General features: G+C 34.7%; 1 protein-coding gene across 1 annotated transcript in view; it reads left to right on the top strand.

Moving 5' to 3' along the window:
• Positions 1-22,568, top strand: part of LOC134277066 (vascular cell adhesion protein 1-like) — a 65,677-nt gene extending 43,109 nt beyond the window's left edge. The window contains exons 4-8 of the mRNA XM_062759330.1: positions 9,814-10,113; positions 12,831-13,133; positions 14,751-15,041; positions 20,310-20,609; positions 22,327-22,568. Coding sequence (XP_062615314.1) covers positions 9,814-10,113; positions 12,831-13,133; positions 14,751-15,041; positions 20,310-20,609; positions 22,327-22,568 — 1,436 coding nt within the window. The remainder of the gene's footprint in view (positions 1-9,813; positions 10,114-12,830; positions 13,134-14,750; positions 15,042-20,309; positions 20,610-22,326) is intronic.
• The last annotated feature ends 1,762 nt before the right edge of the window (positions 22,569-24,330 follow it).

Here is a 24,330-nt window from a genome sequence, read left to right as displayed (position 1 = left end):
ATACTTAATTTCCATGAACAGTACAGCTAATCAATACACACAAGGGAGACTACTCAAAATAAATGCTGTATTTCACAAAGATTACATCATAAAATGTGTATCAATATGAAAGAAACTTTATACTTAAACACAAAATGCTAAATTAAAACATGAAGTTCATCATAATTTCATGAAGACAAATGAGCAGAATAAAGTATACAGTGATAAGGTAAGTAAGTTACAATGTACATGAATGATAATAATTCAATCAATATTAAATGCCATTTAAAGAATGAATTTATCTTTCAAAAACAATGGATACACAAAATATTAGCAGCCTCTCACAAATTCATTATAGATACTTGCACATAGAAATACGGTGTTCTGATAATGCTAATAATTTAGACATAAGTATAATAAGTAATGTATAATCTTTCTTATTTTCATTCACAGGATTACAGAAAAGAGGAAGGACACTAAGGTCTCAGCAGGCAAAAATATCAAATGTAAATACACAAATGAATCTCACTGCAATTAAGGCTTAATAGTTGAAATATCAATTTTAAAAAAATACACATAAAGTCTACAAACCATCTCATTCCCAACCTTATCTCCAAATTTACAACAAACATTGACAATGCATGAAATGAATACTTTCTTAACTTACTTATATTTATTACTTAAAATTACCAATTTAATTTTGTCCTAGAATCACATCCTATGCTGTCTCCTGCTGCGGAACGGAACGTCTGGTTGCTGGAGAGTATTTGACCACTTCCTCTTTTGTAGGTTTACTTCCTGCCAGTTTCCACTTAAGCACTGGACCAATACCATTATCTTCCATCTGGAGACATTGTAGACTTGATGAGTTGTACTGTGGTTCTTTGACATCCATTGTGTCCCTTCAGGTAAATTTTTAGAACTGTCACGCTTTCTTGTCGTCACACGAATAGCATCCCCCTGATTAAGGTTTTCCAGAGTTTCCATAGTCTCAGCTCTCTTTCTGCACTTAATACAAGGTCCGCATTTCAGGCTTTCTAAACTGTCATCCTCTGAGCAGCTACTGTCGGCTGGGTTAGGACATATTGATAGACCGTCAGCATTACCATGCTGTGTACCAGGCCTGTACTCAATTTCAAAATTGTAGGCTAACAATATTTCAATCCAGCGAGCCACTCTTCCTTTAAGTTCTTTCAGTTTATATAGCCAGACTAATGCTTGGTGATCAGTCCTAAGTATAAATCTTTGTCCCAAAAGATATTGTTTGAAGTATTCCACGAAATAACGAACAGCTAGGAGCTCTTTATCAGTTACACAATAGTTCCTTTCAGCACCGTTTAGGGTTCGACTCCCGTAGGCTAACACTTTCTCACGTCCATCCTGTACTTGGCTCAATACGGCACCAATGCCTACATCACAGGCGTCTGTGTCGAGAATAAAATGGCCTTGGTTTGGGTCAGGATATCCCATTATATCTGGCCCAGTAAGAATCTTCTTTAGTTGCAGAAATGCTTTCTCGCATAAGTCTGTCCAGCGAAAAGAATGGTTCTTTTGTGTAAGTTCAGTAAGAGGTTTAGCTATCACCGAAAACCCTTTTATAAATCTCCTGTAGTAAGAGGCAGTTCCAAGGAATTGTCGTACTTCAGTAACATTATTTGGTCTGCTCCAGTTCAAAATCTTCTCCACATTCTGCTTATCTGGTAAGACTCCATCTTTAGTGACTTTATGTCCAAGGAAAATAACTTCATCTTGAAAAAGGCTACATTTCTCAGGTTTCAATTTTAAACCTGCATCTGTTATTCTCTGAACCACCTGGCTAAGTCTGGACATGTGTTCATCGAAATTTCTGCTAAATATCACTATATCGTCCAAATAAATAAGACAAATATCCCACTGTAGGCCATTTAATGCCATCTCCATAAGTCTCTCGAATGTACCTGGTGCATTGGTCAATCCAAAAGGCATGGTTTTATACTCGAAATGACCATATTTGGTTACAAATGCTGTTTTTGGTATGTCTTCAGCCTTAACTCTGACTTGGTGATATCCAGCTGTCAAATCCAGAGTGGAAAACATTGAAGCTCCTGCAACGGAATCTAGACAGTCTTGAATTCGTGGTAGTGGGAATGCATCCTTAACTGTTAAATCATTTACTGCTCGATAATCCACACAGACTCTTATTTTTTCATTCTTCTTTCTAGCTAAGACCAGTGGAGAGGACCAAAGGTGATGTAGAAGGTTGAATTATGCCCCTCTCTCTAAGGTTCAGAATGGCATCTCTCTCCTCATTGGTCAGTGCTATTGGTACTCTACGAGGTGGCTGTTTTACAGGTTTACTCTCACCAGTATTAATCTCATGTTCAACTAAATTGGTTTGTCCTAGGTCCCATTCATCTTTTGAAAATGCATCCTGATGGTCGTGCAAGAATTTCCGAAATGCTTCTTTTTCTGACATATTTAAGGACTTGGAAGAGCCATCATAAAGCTCACGTAAATGATCTGGAACCTCACATGCCTCTCCAGGCGAGAGTTCAGTAGATTGACAAAGGCTTCTTAGGTCACTATTAACCGGTCGGATAACATCTACTATTCCCCCATATCCTTCAACAGTACCCACTACTGTGTCTGGATAAAGCGTTTTTCCTTCATCAGAAGGGTTCATAACTCTCAGGGGTACACTCAGTTTCCCTCTAATGTTAAGAACTGCTGGGGCTAACAGTAAGGAGGTCTTCTCCATAAGATCTCCACTTGGCACAAACATAAGGTCCTCTTCAACATCAACCTCACATTCACGCTGAATGAAAGCCGGTATTATTACTTCTGTATTCCCAGTATATCACACCTCTCCACACAACGGAGGGTAATATCTTTATGCACACCACGTTGTATGCATGGAATATCATGACCTTTGAACCTTATCAGTCCTTTACTCAGGAGAATATCTGCTTGATCAATATCACTATTCTGCAGGATGTCCACTCCAAGTAACACTTCATCTTGGATATCAGCTACTAAAAGGATTTTCTTGAGGGCCAAGGAAGCAAGTTGCAATTTGAACACTCCTTTCCCATAAACATGAATGGTACTTCCGTCAGCTCCTCGTAAATGTGACTTTCCTTGAAGTCTGGGTCTGTTCACCTCTTTCAGTTGTTCATACACTTTGTATGAAAGTATAGTATTGGATGCACCAGTATCTGTTGTAATGTGGACATCTAAACCAATTACTTTTCCTTCTATGTACACACCATCTGCATCTGGTATTCGATTAGAAATAAAACAAAAATCTTCTGATTAATCAAAATTATCTGGTTGTCGGTCTGTTGGTGGGTCTAAACTGTTCGTCTGTCTGTCAGTTTCTTCTGTAGCCGGTCCTTGACCCACAGGAACGGCTAATGCCTGTTTAAAGGTGCCTTTGAGTCTTGCAGGTCATTAATTCTCTTTGGGCAGTCCCTTATGAAATGACCTTCACCTTTGCAGTAAAAACAGCTACGTTTCTGTTGTCTGTCCAGAGGAGCCGTTTGGCCTGTAGACATGTCTGGTTGAGATGTACCAATGATAGGCCTACTTGGCTGTGTCCCAGTGTTGCTCTGCTTAGTCAGGTTGCTGAGAACTTTTGCCATCTCATCGATTTGTTTCTGCAAGGCTTCGATAGTGCTACCTGACCCTTGTTTATTTCCTTGGCTGTACTTTATATTTCTGACACTTTTCTTTTTCACCGACTTGGCCTTAATGACTGTCTTAGCCGTGGCTTCTGATTCAGAATCACTGTACAGCGACATCACCTCTCTAACCTGTTTCTGAGTTGAAGGCCGACCTGCTTCTTCATAACTTATAACCTGTCGTACTGCTTCATGTATATCTGATGGGTCCTTGACGTATTCCACATGGAATTGGGCTTCTCTATCAGCCAGACCATCTAAAAATTTCCTGAGCAAGTCTTCCTCTCTAGTCTTTGAGTCTCGCTCCGGGTGGGCTTTGACATACAGGCGCTTTAGATCAGCAGCAAAGTTCTCTACTCGCTCACCAGGCTTCTGAACTCTATTATTAAATTTTGCCAAATATGTTCGACTGGTTTTGATTGCACGGAAACGATTGGTCAGTTCCTTCGTAAGTCTCTTATAACTGCTTCTCGACTCTTTCGATAATTGGCCATACACAAAGTCAGCTGCATCTTCATGTAGTCTGGGCAGTAATTGGTCCAGTTTGTCATCTGTTGTCCAGTGGTATCTGTCTGCGACTTCCTCAAAACGACAAAACCAGACAGACCAGTCTTCTTTCCCTGTGTATGGAGGAATCTTTACATTGTGATGCTTGGCCTTTTTCCGGTACACGAAATCAGACTCTTGCAATGTTTCTCTGTCGCTACTCAAACAATCATGAGATGCACTACATGTATCTGATTGTCTGTTGTCAGGGTTGGTCCTTTGGTGGTCTTGTTCAGAGAGCTGTTTATTTTTCTGTTGTAAATGCTCTACCATCTCCGTGAGCTGGATGAGTGCAGTTTGCTCGCTTCTCGTACTGGTTAAGTCTCTTGCACTTCTCATGGGAGCAGAGAGGGTCCGATTCTGCATCACAGGTACAGAACCTGTACACAAACTCACAGGTACAGAACCTGTACTTAGACCAACAGGCACAGAACCTGTACATGTACATAAGCTTACAGGTATATTACCTGTACAAGAACTTACAGGCACAGAACCTGAACATAAGCCTAGAGGTAAATGAGTTCTCATGCAAATGTTGTGAGCTTATGTTGTAATTGTGGGCAATGGGGTAAACATATGGGCGCTCTGGTTTTGATGACAATATACAGGACCTTGAAAATTCGCAGTACAAGGAACTGCATAAGAGTTTACAGGTAAGGTATTGTAATAATTTGTACCTGTACATGAACTCAAATAAGTGCTGCGTGTATGAGAGTTCACAGGTAACCCAGATACTGGAATTGCTGTCTGTGTAATGGAGGGGCTCATGAGAGTACCTGTACTCCAGACTGCAGGTATATACATACTAGGGACAGCTGTCGGCTCTCTAGGAAAACCTGTACACAAATTCTCAGCAAAATGTGAGCAAACAGGTACAAAAGGCATCTGAGTTGTGGGACCACAGGTGTGAAGATGGCTCATTTTAGGCGTAAGTACACTGCTGTCTATGGCTGTTCTTTAGTGGTACTCACAGTTACAGAAACTGTATCTGAGTTTCCAATAAAAAGTGTAGATTCTCCGTCTCTCACAACGTCTGCCTGAGAACTCACAAGCATTAAACTTGTATCTGAGTCATGTAAATTTGCTAACAGAGAGACTTCTTTATTTGAATGAACAACTGGCTTAGTTCTGTGCATGTCGGTTCCTTCACACGGAAATTCGCATTCGCTTTCATTTTCTCTTACAGTATCTACAGAGGAGCACGAAATCCGTGAGGTAGATCTAGATTCTTGAAGACCACGACGCCTCCGTCGACTTTTACGACCTGCCATTGTGATTTATTTTTATTTGTTTGCTTAATAAAACTTTTGTTTCTCAAACACAGACAAAGCGTTGTTATGATTCGATCACAGGACCCGTAAATTTAAACGGATCCCGCCGTGGATGCCAAAATTGTAACGCTTCGGAACGCCTGCCTTGTGTTGAGAACAAAAACTCCGATGTAAAGTTTTATAATTTTAGATATACATGAACAGCGAAATTAAATAACAGGGTGTGAAATTCACAAGTCTCAACCCTTGGGACAAAAGACAAAATCAGTACAACTACTGATATACTAGTAACTGGGCAACTGGCACTATTTCCAGTAATTTATGATTTAAGTATAAATTCCCCCGACCAAAATAAAACGAAAAGGCTCTCTATAAATGACTTATAATTAATTTACAAATAAATATTCCCGCTACTAGTTCAACTACTAGCACGCAGCAGAAGTATTTCCTAACTCCTAAACTGGGCTAAAGAAGATAAAATAACTAGTTCACAACTAGTAATTATAAATAAAACTAGTACAATTACTAGTCATATGAATTTAGCCTAACCTAACATTATGTAATTATGTACTTCAGTCACTTAGATACTGAAATAGTACACACCTTAAATTACTCTAGACAAAACTGGTGACGAGAGAGACAAAAACGAGAGAGCAAACGATATTCAGCATCTGAGTATTTATAGAATTAACAAAACCCGCAATAATTGATAACCAATCATAACTAATAATTCCATCCCGTAAATAATAATCAGCCAATCAAATGTAATCATCATCCCGTAATGAAATCTCACTCTTGTACATCGTATGTAAAATTATTACAATACGTAAATAAATTAAGTAAATTCATAAAACATAAAGTTACACTTTTAAAAGCTCATTTAACACTGTTTAACATTTAATTTAAAAGAATTTACAATCAAATCTTCCGCCGAAATAACTCCAGTAAAAATAGATCACCGCGAAGCATCATGGGAAAATACACAAGTAAACAAGGTATGGCGGCGACAGAAGTTTCAGTGAAACGTGTGTACTCGAAGACCATAAAACATCGATCACACAAGAAATAAGGTAACTTTAAGATAATCCTAAATTATAGCGCAGCTTTATAATTACGTATGTACAATTAAACCAACAAAAAGCGTGTAATTAAATAGCAAGACGATGTCTGACATTCAACACATTGAAACACAAGAAAAATGACATAGATCTTCGCTACATTTAAGCAGTTGTCAACCAACAATTAAGAAATAACTCTCGCTGGACATTTCAACATTCCATACAAGAATTGATGAATGAATTGAAAGTATGCATGAAAGTGTTTTAGAAAAATACCAAGATAAAAAAATGAGATTCAAGAAAAATGGGGGAGGGTTCGTTACAAAACGGACTTGTACAATGGAGTGGAGAAAACCCTAATTTTTATCATTGTAAATCATTTGTATATAAATGTGAGTATGGAATCAGTAGATAATGATGTTCATATTGTATTAAGTGTGTAAAATGCTTGGAAAAATGCATCACGTTTTTCCGAGAGCGATTTAAAAAAAAATTGGCCTTTTAGAAACACACGTGTAGTATTTTTGTAGTAGACCATAATGCAACTCATTGAGCTGATTGGTCGATTTGTCAGTCACGTTGGTTCCTCACTGAACATGTAAATTTATTCCGACGTCACAGAAAATATTTTCCTCGACCTGTTTAAGGCTTATAACTTACTTAAAACATTTCACTACTGTCGAACACTTCCATTGTTAACTTATTGGACAGTCACAGGTAAGGTCTCGTTCTGCTTGGATGACTACCTGGCACTGTTCATCAAGTAAGGCCAAAGAAAACCAGTTTTGGTTTCCCTTCTGTCTTTATAAATAGTAGGAATCATCGAGAGGTGTTTTATATCGATAAATATGAACATTAACTTTGTTTAGTCTTATTTATCCGCATTGCGACATTTTTTTTATATATACTACGCATGCGTAAAAGTCAGTTCTACTAAATTCTTTACAATTTATTCATTTAACAACGCAACGACCACGGATGACGACGTACATTTTAATTTTGAAAAAAGACCTTCAGAATCGGAATTTTTGACGATGCCATTCATCGATTACACCAGGATGCCTCAGTTCAAGTTTCCTACCATATATTATTTTGTTTCGGAATTTGCAAGAAACAGTTTTCGTTAACAGGTAATTTTTGTAAAGCAATAGTATTTGAAGGATTTTACTCCAACCAGTGTTTAACAGGTTGGGCACACACCGCCAAATGGTCATTTATCCCCCGTTTGGTGGTCAATCGCCCATATCGACGTCTTTTTAACCTACCAAATGGTGGTCTTTTTTCTTCAAATCCAATTTTTATTAAAATAAAGCAAAAGCGCATTTACTTAGGCATTTTCCATGTGGAATTTCGTAAAAACGAAATCCACAGCTGTTCGTGACGGCCGAACTATTTGCTCAAACAATACGAAAAATTATTTTGTTGTGTATAGTTCGGTAAAAAATATATTTAGACAAGAGGTATTAGTCTAGAGAAGTAACTTTTCAAACGATCTTTCCATCTGCGTCAATATAAATCTCTATAAAATCCCGTTAAACACGAGCTCCTCGTATCTTATTCGTATGGTGGGCACTTATTGCTATAATATTCATTTTTTCTACATTTGAATGTAACATTTATTCTTTATTTTCTCTAAGATGAAGTTACGATTTCTGTGCGACCCTTTGTGGTTTAGTATGCATATCTATGATGTATCTAGTATATTTATTTAAATATTTTGGAATAAAAGATTTACAAAGTGACAGTTGCAATTATTCTTTTTTATTCCAAGATTATTGTTTTCGAGCAATTATTTTATCATAAATTCACTGCATATCCTATTTTTCTAAAGAATACAGCCATTGCATACGAAATAAACGGAATAAAAGCGAATTCTTACCCTTCCTCTTATTTTACTTTTTGAAAATTAACGCTAATGGGTCTCCGTAGTTAAATCAGTCTTTTGACCCAAGTTCGGAAAAGATCGTCATTTTTAATTGGTTTAGATAATTGATCGGTTGCCCGGATGACAAAAATATGAAGTGATAAACACGATTGATAGGTGCAACAACGTGCGAGATGGAGGAATTTTTTCTTTTTAAGTTAAAACACAGAAACGTTACACTTGTTTACATAGGTGACGATTTTGTCCAATATTTGAACGACACTGCGCAAAAAAGTCCGCGTTGAAATTCTGATTTTTTTCGTTCAGAGCATAGATAAATATCTATATTTTATTCCCCGTGAGTTGAAATTATGCGCCATTTCACTTCATCCCAGAGAACTGAACAAAACGATTTTTCTCTCCCATTTGGTAGGTAATAAAGACGCCGATATGGGCGATTGACCACCAAACGGGGGTTAAATGACCATTTGGCGGTGTGTGCCCAACCTGTTTAAGCATTTTCTATGAAATTGGGAGGTTATTTCTTATGTATTTTTAAAAAACGCAACGGTTTCTCTTTTGTGTGCAGGTTTCGAACTCGGAAGGATTTTACCCCAGCCATCCCTTAAAACAACCAAAGAAACTCGCTAAAACAACGCAGGATTAGGTGGACAAAATTTTCATACATTACAGATTTCGTTGGAATTTCTTATGCGAAAGTTTGTGCTAAATGCGGAAAAAGTGGATTTTTAAATAAGCAAAAAAGCCCAAGGTTGTGTGTGAGAAAACGCATGCTTCTCATTCATCTTTTGTGTCCCTTGGATTCTATATATGTTCTATGGATCAATCATTGTGAAATAAATCTAATATATAGCAATTAATGAACGGTGAATTTAGGAAAGTTATGATTGTAGCCACCGATGCGTCTTCAATAATGAATGTCAGACATTCAATTCACTGTGGATTATTTGTGCCATTTTCAATAGGATTTTTTTGTGAAATATTAACATTTAACACTACAATTTCCTACATTGTTCGTATTAAATTGTTTGATTTGTCATTGTCTTTTAAGTGCTGTTTATTTAATTGCCTTGCCCTTTGTTCTCATTTGAATGTTACCTGTACCTGTCCAATAAGTTGAATCTTATTGGACACCTACAGGTAACTTATTGGACGGGGAGCAGGACAATAACAAATTTATTGAACCAGGTTTAACAAAAGATGACGTCACAAAAATGTTTTAATAGGTGATAGTGTGAGGAACACTTTAGATTTCAAATGAATCTTAGAAGAAAAAAATGAAATGGATGTAAATATCTGATTTTTAAACACAAAAACTTTCTATATTTTCGAAATATTGCTTTGTAAAGACAAAACCATTCTCGGCTCTTATACCAAATTTTAATATCGCTTATTAAATCTTAAAATGTATTCAGATTATCCCTCAGGATATCCTCAGATCAACTCGAGGACAATCAATGTTCAAGAGGGCTCTCCAGTAATACTTGGATGTTCACTGTCCTATCTTGGAAATCCACCGATCACATGGTCATGGTACTGTAATGATGTCGCCATGCTTGAAGGGATCAGGAATCATGACAAATCTACAGAGTTATCTTTTATAGCAAAATATACGAAAGACAAAGTGATTTGTTATTGTAGAGGGAAGAGTAATCATACTTTGATGCCCGAATCCTACGATCAGAAATCCTTAGACTGTAACATAAAAATCAATGGTATGATTAGATACTTTATACAGGACATACAAGCAAGGACGCATTTTTAGGATTCATCTTGTGATTAATTAGAATAACTCATATATTATATAATTTACGTTAATCTATGATAAGATTTGTAAATCTTGTTAAACATTTCAAAAGATATCTTAATTATTTTCAGCAAACATTGAAACTCCTTTTTTCAAGAAAATTTGATTTCAATCATCAATTTTCTATTGTCTCATTCAAATTAAAGGACTGGTCTCCATGTCGCAGTAAGATTCGGTTGCAAAGATAAACATTTTACTCTAGAACAAATTATTGCTCTTTTAACGGTGCTACATGTACGCAATCGACTAGATATTATTATCCCCTCGCGCAACTAGTTGCGGAGGGGATATAGCATCGCGCGAATGTGCGTGTGTTAGTGTGTCCGTTATAGCTTGTGGGCAAGATTTACAGAGAACCTTTGCATTAGCCACTCTCAGCCTTTAAATACTTGTGTACCAATATGAAAGGACGAAACCTATTCATTTTCAAATTAATCCATGGAATATTTCTTAAAATATAACGTTTTTACTACCCTCTTAACCTGAAATTTTATAAACGACATGACAATGCTCACTTCTGTTTATTCGGGTTGCTTAAATAAACTAAAGTTTTATGTACGACTTGACAAATACCACTTCCGTTTGATCAGCCTGGTAAATTCGGGTCGCTTCGATAGACTCGCTCAGTAAATTTTACTTCGTACATGTATTTGCGCATTGTCATATGATTGTGCGTATTTTGAGACAGTCTGTATGAATTAACATATCATCTCCGACGCTAAGTAATTGAAACTAGTAGACTAATTGTTTACTGAACAATTAGAGGTCTTTTTCACCTTTTTAAGTGTTTCCGTGTCATTTGGGTTGAAAAAAGAAGAAAAATGCAAAAAATAATAATAATAATACATGTAATAATAATAATAAAATGTGCAGGATTCGATCCCTCGACCTTCGGATTAGCAGACGACCGCTCTAACCACTACGTCACGGGTTCCGCTGAAAATGTTCTGTATTATTGTCGATTTAGCGTTGTCGCGATTTCCTTGAATTTCATTGACCAGTCAAGTGGTGCAAGTTATAAAAACTTCTGACAAGCTCCTGGGTGTATATATGATTTTGAATGAGATTGTTTTCGAGTCAAGATGTAAGGGATATGGTCTGATTACAATTATGATATTGCATTTGAGGTTGCGTAGCAATTTATGTATTTGAAAAAGGCCGCGTTTGATTTTACAGATATGGTGAACTCATAGGTAAGATTTAATAATCATCTCTATTTGAATTGAATCAATATTTACCAGTATGAATTAACTTGAAACATGCATCTCAGGAAGAAAACGGTGTCACTGTGAGCGTGGAAAATTATTTGATGGGAAAAATAGCTATTTTCGAGATTCATTCCATTAATATTAAATCTAAATAAAATTGAATTAAACTCAACATACTTAAGAAAGCAATGTTACAACGCACTTTGAAAAATTACGCACTTTGAAATTTTTTTTCTATATATGTACATGTAGCATACGTGATATGTTTCTGCCCAATTACGTATGCATGTTATGTCCCCCCTCCCCACAAAAATGCTATGCAATTTGATTTTTGTTAAAAATAGACATCCCTTGCCCGATAAATTTGTTAGAAAAATAAACAGTGCTGAAAAAACATTTTTATTTTCTTCATCTTAAATTAAACTTTACTAACCCAAATTAGGTATCCATGTTATGCCCCCCCCCCCCCCCCCGTACCAAGACGCTATGCACATTGCATTTTGTAAAAAAAAAAAATGGATCAATAGTAACACACCCCCCCCTTCTTAATAATTTTGTCAAAGGTAAGGGAGTTATCCTAACGTTGTGGGTTCGAATCCCACTGTGGGACGTGGAGACTGGTCCTTCCAATGAGACCGTTTAAACCAAGGGCCCATGTCCCAATAGATGCTGGCACAAAAAGATCCCTCGCTGCTCAATGGCCGTCAGTGCCTTGTTACAACGCACTTTGAAAAATTACGCACTTTGAAAATTTTTTTCAAAGTGCGTTGATTTTGTCCCAATTTTAACGCACTTTAAAAATTTTTTTCAAAGTGCGTAATTTTTTCAAAGTGCGTTGCCACAGTGCCTATTATAGGAAAAAATGTGCAGCTCTCCACGGGCAAGCCTTTATATGAGCAAAATATTCCTGAGAGGGACATTAAACAAATTACGTTGTACTATCAATCTTTAACATGTTTAACGTCCCTCTAGAGAATTTATCTCTCGTGATATATTGCCATTTCCAGTGAAGTTCCTGTCGCGAGGTGATGCTCCGCTTAGCGGTGCCCTTGTTATCTTAGAATTTACTCAGCATTTCGTGTCATTGGCCTTTTCAGCTTTGAAAGATCGTCTTCAAAGTTAAACATGCAATAAAATGATTTTGGTTTATAAAGCATAGAAAAAAGCAGTAGCAAAAGGATGCAGGCCCTTTTTGAGTTACATATACAATTATTTCTGATAACCAATCATTTGTTTCGTACTTTAATTTTTAAAAAGATTAAATGTAGATATAAAGAGCAAGAACTCAGAATTCATTTCAGAATGTGCACATTTGTCTATCATAGCAGGGCTAAATACATAATGTTTTTTTAAATCCAGATTTATTTCTTTGTAGAAATTTTTCAGTCAGGACTAATTGCATTTAATTTATTTTAAGCAATAAACATTGGTGGACCATCATTGTCTGTATTGCAATCCTCTTCTGTGCAAGAAGGACGAATAATTACACTTCAATGCACGGTGCATTTAAGCTCAAACGGTGCATATCAAGTCACATGGCTTTGGACCTGTGCGGACGAAGACCTCACGTTTAACTCTACTTCCAGTGGTGACATCAGCACCATGACTTTCAAAGCAGAAAGGAAATTCAACAAGAAATTTTGCTATTGTAGAGCAACATCAAAACTTTCGGAGCAAATGTATAACTCGACTTCCACACTCCAAAGCATAGACGTTTATTGTAAGTGTACTACACGTATTTGTTACTTATTCTCAAACATACTGTGTAATATTTTTTGCGTTTTCCACTTCAGCTATGCGTATGTATTTCAATCATAAAGAAAAAATGTAATATATTTATAAAAACATCTGATGGATATATTTAAATGTCTCTGTGTATACATATATATAATTAAAAGTTTCTTTTATTCTAAGTTAGGGTATTTGGTTAGTGTTTTAACCTGTGAGCTATTCAGACCCATTTAATTAACTAACTTTCACTAATATGTTTACAAAAAATTCCCCTAATCCCCAGACGTGAATAACACGTGTATACTGTAAAGTAAATGGAGGGTATTAAAATGTTCAAAAGTCCTTCCACAGTAACTATAATTCAGATCAAAATGATGTTTGGCATAGTATAAACATATTCTATAAATAAAAAGTAATTTCAGCTCTATGATTATGAAGCCAGAATGTGTAAATTGCGTCAATATAGCCTTGTATCTCATGGATTTGTGGTACTTACCGACTCGTAATTATTTTTATTTGATTAACAAAACATTCATCTTAATTTAATCGTGATTTGCTGTGAATAGGGTCTTTTCTTTTCCTAGGATAAAAAAAATGTTTATTATTATCACTAATCTTTGTCAAAATTCTCCTTAACATTTTTAAAGGTTTCACCAGTAAAGAAAACCAAGCGTCTCATTGATTCGTGGAAAGACACCACAGTCTGTATGGCGCGCTATTTCGGATATAATTGAAAAAAATGACTTAATGTGTAGTTTTTCTATTTTCTGCATTAATTACCGAAAATTCCATCATTTTCGATGAGTTATATCTCTTTGTTTTGGTCAGGAACTAAACTTTTGATTTAAAAAAAAATCAGAAAAGTACAAAACGGGCGTGCAATGACGGGAAAAAAAGAAAATCCCACAAATCTATGAGAACAAAGAATTCATCAGAAACAACCAAACCTGCGGCAAAAATGGTTGTTGTTTCTCTCTTCTCTAATCTGAAGAAGACAAAGCACTTGCCAAAATTCCAATAGTTTTCATATGAAGCATTTTCTGTCCGAGTTATTTTCCTTGGCCACCATCGTCAACCTGGTAATTTTCCACATTTTCCTAGGTTTTGATAGTAATATTGGGGGGAAATCTTCTTGGAGTAAAATTTATGAAATAAAGGAAGCTCTAACAAATGTATATTTTTCAGAAAAGCAATGTATCCTATCCCACAATTTCCAAATTAAAAAGTTAAAGTTGGTTGAATAATGAAGGGATATAAGCATATTGACGTGTTGTCTCTAATATGTCGGCCAACGGGAAATAACTCTTGTTAACTTGGGTCTAACGAATACAATCTATTAGTAGCTAGTTTGGTGAATTGTTCAAGTCAAATATTAACCCGCAGGATTGAAAACATAACAGTTGGAAAATCTGTAGGGTGTTGTGAACAAATTGTTATGAATGATGTCACATCACCCCCCCCCCCACCTCCCCCGACCCTCGAGTTTCCTGAGCGGTTTATGTGTACAAACACCATAGGAGTCTGCTTTAAAAAGGCATTAACAATGACACTCATTAAATTAAATTTAAAAAATTTTGCAGATACCTTATATATTCTTAATATACAGATCCACCTTTGACAGTACCCACTTTAAATGTTTCCAAAATAATAATCCCTGCTGGAGATGATATAACATTGCAGTGCTCGATTGACTCGCTTGGAAACCCTCCAATAAGTTGGTCCTGGATATGTGGAACTCAGACGATATACTCCAGAGTAACCAATATTGGTCTGACGTCAGAAGCTGTATTTGTAGCTACAAAAGATCTCAATGGCAGGTCCTGTCACTGTGAAGCAGGTGCTACATCACAGTACGAGTTTAAGGCATCGTCCAGTGTCGCAGATGTCAGTGTTCTATGTAAGTCACATAATACTATTCAAAAGTAACGACTACATATAGTCGTCTATGAGTATCTGATTTTAAATAGATATTAATTCATAAAATAAACAACTTCTGTGCACAAAATAAAGTGAATTCACTATGTCTTTAAGTTCCTTTGAGTTTTGTAAGGAAGACAAAATGTAAATATATTATTATACCTATAATATACATATATTCTTTCTAAATGCAAGTTAAGATAATTAGTTCTTCTCTAAGTCGGTCCATTCCTGAGTAACAGTATCGTCTTCTACTTTTGGCACGTTTTAACAAATTCATGTTTCATGAAATAATTGGATTTTGTCCGGAATACAGTGTATAAAATTATGCAAAGAGGTGTTGCATTTGCATTTTTACCTTGGACCAATGGGTTCGAAAAATGAACACCTCTGATATTGTTCAATATAGCCAACTTATTGTTTGGAATATTCGTGAAATATTTCTTTTTCGTTGTCACCAGGAACTGAACACATTTTTGCATGAACTATGATTTAAAAATCCATCGTACTGATATAATTTTGATTTGATTTAATGCAGAAGTAAAAACATTAAAAACATGATTGATGATATCACCGTAGACACGTAACTTGGTTCACAACTTGGTTTTTTTTTTTCTAATTTCGGGCCCAATCCGATTTTCAAAGGCGAAAACTTCCTTTTTAAAACTGCTCTTAAAATTCATGTTCTTTGAAAATAGAGTTTTAAATTGACTTGTATTGAAACTTAATTGTGAAAAAGTAACATCAGAGGCCAATGGACAATTTGTTAATCTTAGTAAGTTGTGTTGTATGTAATTCCTGTATATTTTTGGAAATGACATAGTGTGTCTATTGATACTTCTTTACTTTATACCATGATATAATTAAATGTGCATGTTTCATACTTACGTGTTGAAAAACTGTCTGATGACAGTAACAATATTCTTTTTCACTTTCATATATTTTGCTTTTCAACTAATTTCTCAGTCCTTAGAAGTTAATGGTTTGAATTTATATTTCTTTAGATTTTCCTCCAGAATATCCTCAAATCAACACACGGACAACCAATGTTCAAGAGGGCTCTCTAGTTATACTCCGATGTACACTGTCGTCTGCTGGAAATCCACCGATCACATGGTCATGGTATTGCAATGATGCCATGATGCTTGAAGGTGTCAGGAATAATGATAAATCGACGGAATTGTCATTTATAGCAAAAGTGACGCACGGCAAAATGGAATGTTATTGTAGAGGGGAAAGTAATCACACATTGATGACCGAATCCTATGACAAAAAGTCATCGAGCTGTATGATAAAGATAACGGGTGAGGTATTCCCATATTCATTTGTAACTAAGTTCCCACTGCATGTGCTGAAGTCTCAAAAAGAGTAAAAACAATGATTTGGACGTAATGTAACAAAAATAAAAAAAATTCAAACGATGCAAAACTTGCCAAATCAAGGATTTTGGTAATTTAAGCAGTGATTACATGTATTCTAATAAGGAAAAAAGACACAACCGACAGATAAATTTAAATTATTTGTAACATACAAAAAAATAATCAATCAAAATACTAGTACTGTTTCCAAAAAATTCTTTAGAGGAACATTTAATCAAATAATTGTTTTGGACTATGATTTTATTGTAATGAAAATTCTCTCTAATGCCAATAACTTTATAAGTTATGTTATTATCATTGGAACTTTGATGCATTTATTTTGTTTTTAAAAAGAAATTTCAAGAGGTCGGCCAGTGTTAATTGCATTGCTCACCCCTCGTGTGCAAGAAGGACAAATGATTACTTTGCAGTGCACGCTGCCTGCAAGTTCATCAGGATTGTACTCAGTCACTTGGTTTTGGACATGTGGGGGCGAAGACTTTACGCCAAATTCTACTTCCATTGGTGATGCCAGCACATTGTCTTTTAAAGCAGGGAGGAAATTTAACAACAGATTTTGCTTTTGTCGAGCAACATCGAATTCTTCAGAGCAAATGTACAATTCAACTTCAACATACCTAAACATAAACGTTTATTGTAAGTTTGTTGTTGTTGTAACATACCGAATATTCCATTCAATACAAATAGAAAATAAAGATTTACAAATAGAAACATTATAAAAGATCTAGATAACGGAAAGGTTAGAATATTGCAGTATTTAACTCACAAGACACTCGAGTAAAGGAAACGAGCTCAATTTTCTATGTTTCTTTATTCCTACACACCTTTCCAGAACGATGATGATATATATTAATAAACTATATCTTTACCTTCAAGATCGACATACACAACAAATAAAAGATTTAATTTAATTTTGGTTGTAACGCGTCATTTGATTGGATAAAAAATTAATCTAAATTGTGTAACCTGAGTTGCCTACGTCAAACTGATTTACGTCAAAATGTATCAATCTGCTTGACGTTACGTTTAAAAAATGAACAATTTGAAAACGTTATAAAGGTAGAAATTGTCTTGTTTCCATACGTAATTAATGAATGAAAATATAAAAGCAGTATAACTGGGGTTGCTATTTAATCACTTCTTAAATATTTAATAAAATGTTTGTGAATTACAAGTATTTTCTTTAAATACAGATGTACCATTGGAAACACCTACTTTAAATGTTTCCCATATAATAATCCCTGCTGGAGACGATATTACACTTCAGTGCTCGATTGACTCGCTTGGAAACCCTCCAATAAGTTGGTCCTGGATATGTGGAACTCAGACGATAACCTCCAGAGTAACCAATATTGGTCTGACGTCAAAAGTTGTTTTTGTAGCCACAAAAGATTTCAATGACAGGTCCTGTCACTGTGAAGCATACGTTTCCTCGCAATTCAAATTCAGGGCACCGTCCAGTGTTGCGGATATTAGTGTTTTATGTGAGTCATATAATTTAATTCATTAGTAATATTTAGTAATATGTAGTTATCTTTTATCATCTAAACTTAAAAGAATTAAAAAATATAAAACTTAAGAAAACATAAAAAGCAATCCCATCGTATTGTTTTTAATATATATTTCAGAGTCATAATTGCAGATCTGTAGCTCTCTATTTGGAAAACATTTGCCAATGGACAGATAAAGAAATATAGATTTAAAAAAAAAACCAACGACCATTTGGGGTTTTTTGCGAACATTTTTTTTTCAAACAAGATGTTCTTGTCAAGAAATGTGAAAAAAAAATCGTGAGGGTCAAATATCACGAATATTGTCTATAATGAAGACAATATGAACGTAACAAGAGGAAACTTCATGTAAATAATTAAAACTCGAGAATGTTATTTACACCAACCTAGACGTTGGATGTATTTTTTAAAAACTCATACTCCACAACCAAATACGACTCTTTGGAACCGTTGCTAGGTAAATAAAGTATCAAGGAATAGAATTAAAATATATGGTTAATTTTCGGATACCATTCTCATATTTCTTTGAAAATTAATACTTTTCTCATAGATTCAAAAAGACATCAAATTCAGTGATAATACCAGTTGTAAAAATTAAAATTTGAGCGTATTATATTAAAAGCAATGCCAGGTCAAGATCATATTATTTTCACTGGACATTAAGAATTAAAATTAAGAATTCCTGCTTCAATTTCAAAAGATTAAATGAAATGTCTTTCTTTTTGAATAAAAAGATAATATCATTTAGGGTCTATCAGATGATGTAAACAAATTGACACAAATCATTTAATTAAAAGTATAGATATTGGCTAATTCGAATTCTTTTACGGGTTTTTACTCATTACTTATGATTGGAAGCATTTAAAAGCTAGCATAATTGTAATTTATTTGCAAAATCATATTTATTTGATATATTTTAAAAGTTTAGTCCATTATTATTGATTTAGTAAAACTTGCATTTGAAAATTTCTTCGAGTCTGTAATTGTGTAAAAATCTAACTAAATTGATTGTTCTGTAGTATTGTTCAGAAGCAGAAAAGAAGATATTTTGATATACCGCCGCTCTGCCGAAAATATCCCCCCCCCCTACATTTCAAATTCAGTTTACCATTTCTATTTTATTGTACAAGTGTGATAGGGAACGAAAAATATGCCTTTTTAAATCTCTTAAATCCAAATATGTAATACATAAATAAATGTACTCTGATTATTTCCTTTCGTCATAAACCAGACAAGAATTCCTTCTTAGAGTGTTAAAAAACAATTCAAGAAATACAAGTAACACCCAAAGCAAGCGACAGAAAAGCGGCGGCGTAATTAAATCGAAGCTCTTTAGAAGGCTTGGATATGTAGCTGGATCTATCTGCTTTATCTGTCCGAATTTCCTCAATCAGAGAACTAAAAAGCTCAGCAATTAAAAGAGCCGAAAGCAAAGATTGGCCTTCATCTTATCTGTTCTTCCAAAAAAGAATCAGATAATAAAATGTTGTTTTCCCGATCCCGTCCTCCCTTTTTACAGACTTTTTTCTTCATCAACTTTTGAAAAGAAGCCAATTCATAATTTAGAATTTGACAAAAAGTTTATGGCCTTAAGATGCGGAATTAGGTTTAGAATTTTCATTTTCGTCTGCAGCTGGGGTCAATTAAAATAAGAAGTTATCTACGAATACCTTAATCACTAGAAATCTACTTATATTTTGAACAAGTAGTTGCAAATTTATCTGTTGGAATATCATTGACAATGTCCTATAGAAGTGCAGATTTCTTTTCACCACTCTGATAAATTTGAAATCAAAACTACTTTTTTCCATAGAAAAAAGTTTCAGGAACTCCCCTTATAAACTAGCTTATTCATCCATTGAAATGCAAATTGGTGATGTTCCGTAGATGTTTTTATAAGGTTTAACAATTTAATCTAGTAGACATTCATTGAGGTGAAAATGGAATTTTTCTTCTACAAAATAATTGATTCAGATATTAATTTCATCCCAAGCAGTAGTCATGTTATCTTTTGAAATGTGTTTTATGTCTACACAAGCGGATCAAAAGGAAGAAAAAACTGTATATTTTTTTCATATAAGCAGTTGGCAAACGAGGGACTGATAAACGCGACAGACTTCTGCCTAAAGTCACAGGCAAAATAAGTATGATGAATTGCAGTTTCGGTGTCCTGTTGTTTCATGATTTTTAAAAAATATTTTAAGAAATAAACGCAAACTTTGGACAAAAAAAGCTCCCCAAAAACTACATAAAGCATTTCTACGAAACTTTTTCAACTTCTAGTATTTCAAATTTTAAACATTTTTTTTTTCAAATTTTAGGACTCCTTGTTTATATATTAACTTGTTTACACTTAAGATAATCCGCCAGGATATCCTCTAATCAGCACAAAGAGCATGAATGTTAAAGTTGGTTCTCCGGTTCTTCTTCGATGCACACTGTCGTCTGCTGGAAATCCATCGGTCACGTGGTCATGGTACTGTAATGATGTCATGGTCCTCGAAGGTGTCAAGAATAGTGAAACATCAACGGAGTTGTCTTTTATAGCAACATTGAAGAATGACACAGTTATCTGCTATTGTAGAGGAAAAAGTAGTCACACTCTGATGTCCGAATCCTATGACAAGAAATCATCGAGCTGTTACATAAAAATTACCGGTATGATATATACATGTACTTATATGCTAGTATATATATGTAACCGACGGAGAACAATAAAGGTGCGAAATGGATATATCGGCGATTTTTTCGATAAAAAAGATACAAACGTATATTCTTGGTCAGGATGGCGATTCTATTGTAGTATTTCGCAAATATTGGACAAATGTAATTATGGATATTAAGAACAGTTTGAGGACGATAAGATTTTCGATTAGGGACACGTGATGTGGCAGTCTTGTGATTCAGGTTTGGGGTCATCTATAAATTGCAAGGGCATGAAAGGATATACTAGTACATATTTTATTTTGTAATTTCCAAAAGTAGTGCTTATTGGTTTTGAATAACATTTTGATGACGTAAAACATCCTTTTGACGGCAAAACTTGTAAAATAAATACCGGTAATTTAAGTGATATAAACATTTCAAACATCAGGTTAACCAACATAACTTTAAAAAGCTTTTCAAATTTTATCATAATTTGCGATATCTGACCCAGACCTTTAAGTTTGACATATTCTAAAAAAACTGCAAATAACTGGTTTTAAATTTTGAATGAGCGAAGTCGTATATTTTTTATTTTATTTTAGATGTACATTACCTGACTTATGTATGCAGTTTATCATTAAGTCGAAATATGTCATGACACTTATCATCCCTGAATCATTAATTTACTACAAGTGACCATTTTTGCCCAAGGATCCCTTCATTTAGAATTCAAAATCATTTGGACCTAAAATCATATCTCTTCTGAAATCTACAAGAGGGCATTATGTTACGGGGAATATTTTTGGCATAGGGAAAGGAGATTTTACGGGTGATGCAAGTTATACGGGTAACAACGGCGTTAATCGACATCAGAAAATAATTCGACATGCGCTTGACACATGAAGTTGCGAGTCTTTCGGATGAGACCTTAAAGCTGAACACGATTCAAAAAAGGAATGTGTCCGCCATTTTTGTTCGGATTCTCGCTATATCTGAAGACCCTTATATATAGGGCTTGACTTAGACACTGTTCATTGTAATCAGTCGACACCGGTGTAGACGGACGTATGCTATACAGCACTCGTTAGCTACAAAAATAACTGATACTTCGTCTAATGCAGGAAAGTAAGATATCAAAATATCTTACAAATATAGTTGTACAGGTCAGTGAACTATTCAAACAAATACAGATACACGTAACTGTTATAAAATGTAAACAAAGGCAATGCAAGATAACCAGCACGAAAATTTGTTGCCATTCCAAGCCGGTACCGTGACAATGAAGCAGTCAGTATTCCCTGGTGTTGATGTATTGTAGATAATCATATCGAAAATAGCGTATACCTATTTACGAGTCTTTTCAGCTTTAAAAACCGAGGTACCGTGTCACGGCAGGCGTTGGCATGATAAAAATCACACATTGCTCAATATCAATGGCTCTGAGTAGAGGTCAAAATTTGAATCCCTTAACCGGTATATGATGACATCTCTACATGAGTGAAAAATTCTCGAATAGGACGTTAAACATTATACAATCAATCAATCAATCATGAATAAAGTAAACATGCATTAAAAACTACAAGCAATCCAAGTATTTAAAGACATTTTCTGGTGAAAGAATAATACTGTTTACGCAAACCTTCCATTCTTTTAAGTGTAAAATTAACAAATAAATCCATATATGTATTTAAGGGTTTAAGTTTTGTAAGTATTATTAATATTGTTATAGGTCCTGCAAATACAATGCTTGCTAACCAATTTCAAAGTGAAGGGATTTCCTTGACAGTGTTTGGAGCAACATTGGCCAGTCTGATTGTTGCTCTTCTTTTCTGCACTGTCATCATTGTTATCCAACATAGGAGAATTCCCAAAGAGTCGTCACTGATTACCCGGTTCTTTGTTAAATTAGGTTTGAAATATGATTTCTTTTTTCCTCACATTCTACTTTCCTTTTATCAAGACTTTTATTAATTGATATCAATTACCTTTATTTGTTCTTGCATTAGCAATATACCTAAGTTCAAAGCTTTTTCCTTTTTTTCAGGAAGAAAACCTGACATGAAAAGGTACTAGCTAACTTTATTTATTTGATATTGATTCTTCTAAATTCTCAAAAGCATAATATTTAAGAATAGAAAATATAGTTTTCCTTAGTACATGAAATAATCAACATGGAGAACAGAGGCTTGTAAAAGATGGCTAAGAATTAAAGTAAACAAGGAATTTCACAGAACTGTGTCCTTAGCTTTCGGTGTCTTTGTGGGTGAGATGTCATTATTTATGGCATATTGTGTCATATATGAAGATGAAAGCCCAACCTCTTACAAGTTATAAAGTTATGAGAAAAATTAACATTTTTTAAAAGTAGGTCAAACTTCAAGGTCAGGGTCTCGAAATCAAAAGTCATAGTGTATTTAGAAAGGTTTTGTCACAGGCAATAAACAGGTTTGATATGAAAGTCCTGTCTTTTCTCATTTAAAAGCCATGACCAAAAAAGGTGAAAGTTGTTGAAAACTAGGTCTAACTTCAAGGTCGTGATGTCAAAAATGATATGCATTCAAAAAGGTCATATCACAGGTAATAAACATCTTTAATATGAAAGTCCTATCTTTTCTCTATCAAAAGTTATTTCCAATTCAATAATTCGAAAAAATGTTTAAAATTTTTAAAAGTAGATCAAACTTCAAGCTCAAGGTCACTTGGTCAAAAATCACAGTGTATCTGGAAAGGTCTTGTCGCAGGCAATATACGTATGTAATTTGAAAGCTCTATCTCTTCTCATTCAAAAGATATAAACAAGGTTGAAAAAATTTTGTGACGGACGGATAGACTGACAGACGAATGAGATTTAATGTTCGCTCGCTTTTGCGAAAGCGGGGGACAATAATTTGTGCATAAGTAAGGTCACCATAGAGGCTCATCATGTTAACATGGAAGCATTCAGTAAACACCAAATATTAATGTGAATTTATATCTTTACTTATAAATAATGTTTTAAAGAGAATCCAAAAGTTCACCAGTAAGCCTAGAAGAATTTCCAGATGAACACAATTACGATACCCTGTAAGAAACCATATTCAAAGTAAGTGCTGTGCTTTTATTTTCTGGCTGTGAAGATAAGTTCTCATCATTTAAAAAATCGGTGAGGATATCTGAGAACCATAAACCATAAAATTTTAGGTATACATCTTTGAATAATACTTTTACATTGTATGTGAGTACTTTTGCATATATTTGTACTTCAGGAACTAAAGATACTTTTTTTACTTGTTTTATTTGCGTTTTACTTCATCCATATACTCTGTATTATGAAGTGAATTTATTCAAAACCTTCTACTCGAGAAGAAAAACACTTGATATGGCCTTCAACTCGACATGTAGGTCGATTATCGACGACGTATTATCATTTGGCAATAGTTACTTCCTTTCATATGTTGACTCGATATATCCAAGTGAGACTTTAAGAGTCTGACACATGTAGTTCATATGTGGATACTTCAGTTGAGAAAGACTTTTATGGAACCTATCATTTAAGCTCTATGAAAAACGTGATGAATTGAATATCTGTCTTCCATTCCCTTCCATATGTAGCAATATACCTTTATCGCCCTGATGAGGGGTTTATGTCTCTCAGTTGATTTGAATCGCAAGAGCATACTCTATACATACGAATAATTTCTAAAAAAAAAAAAAAAAAAGAAGAAGAAAACCACAAGCTATTGAAAAACGAGAT

This window comes from Saccostrea cucullata, unplaced genomic scaffold (assembly GCF_032062105.1).
Source record: "Saccostrea cucullata isolate Sc308-1 unplaced genomic scaffold, CSIRO_AGI_Scuc_v1 ctg1380, whole genome shotgun sequence".
NCBI classification, from domain to species: domain Eukaryota; kingdom Metazoa; phylum Mollusca; class Bivalvia; order Ostreida; family Ostreidae; genus Saccostrea; species Saccostrea cuccullata.
This window is presented reverse-complemented; position numbering and strand designations above follow the sequence as displayed.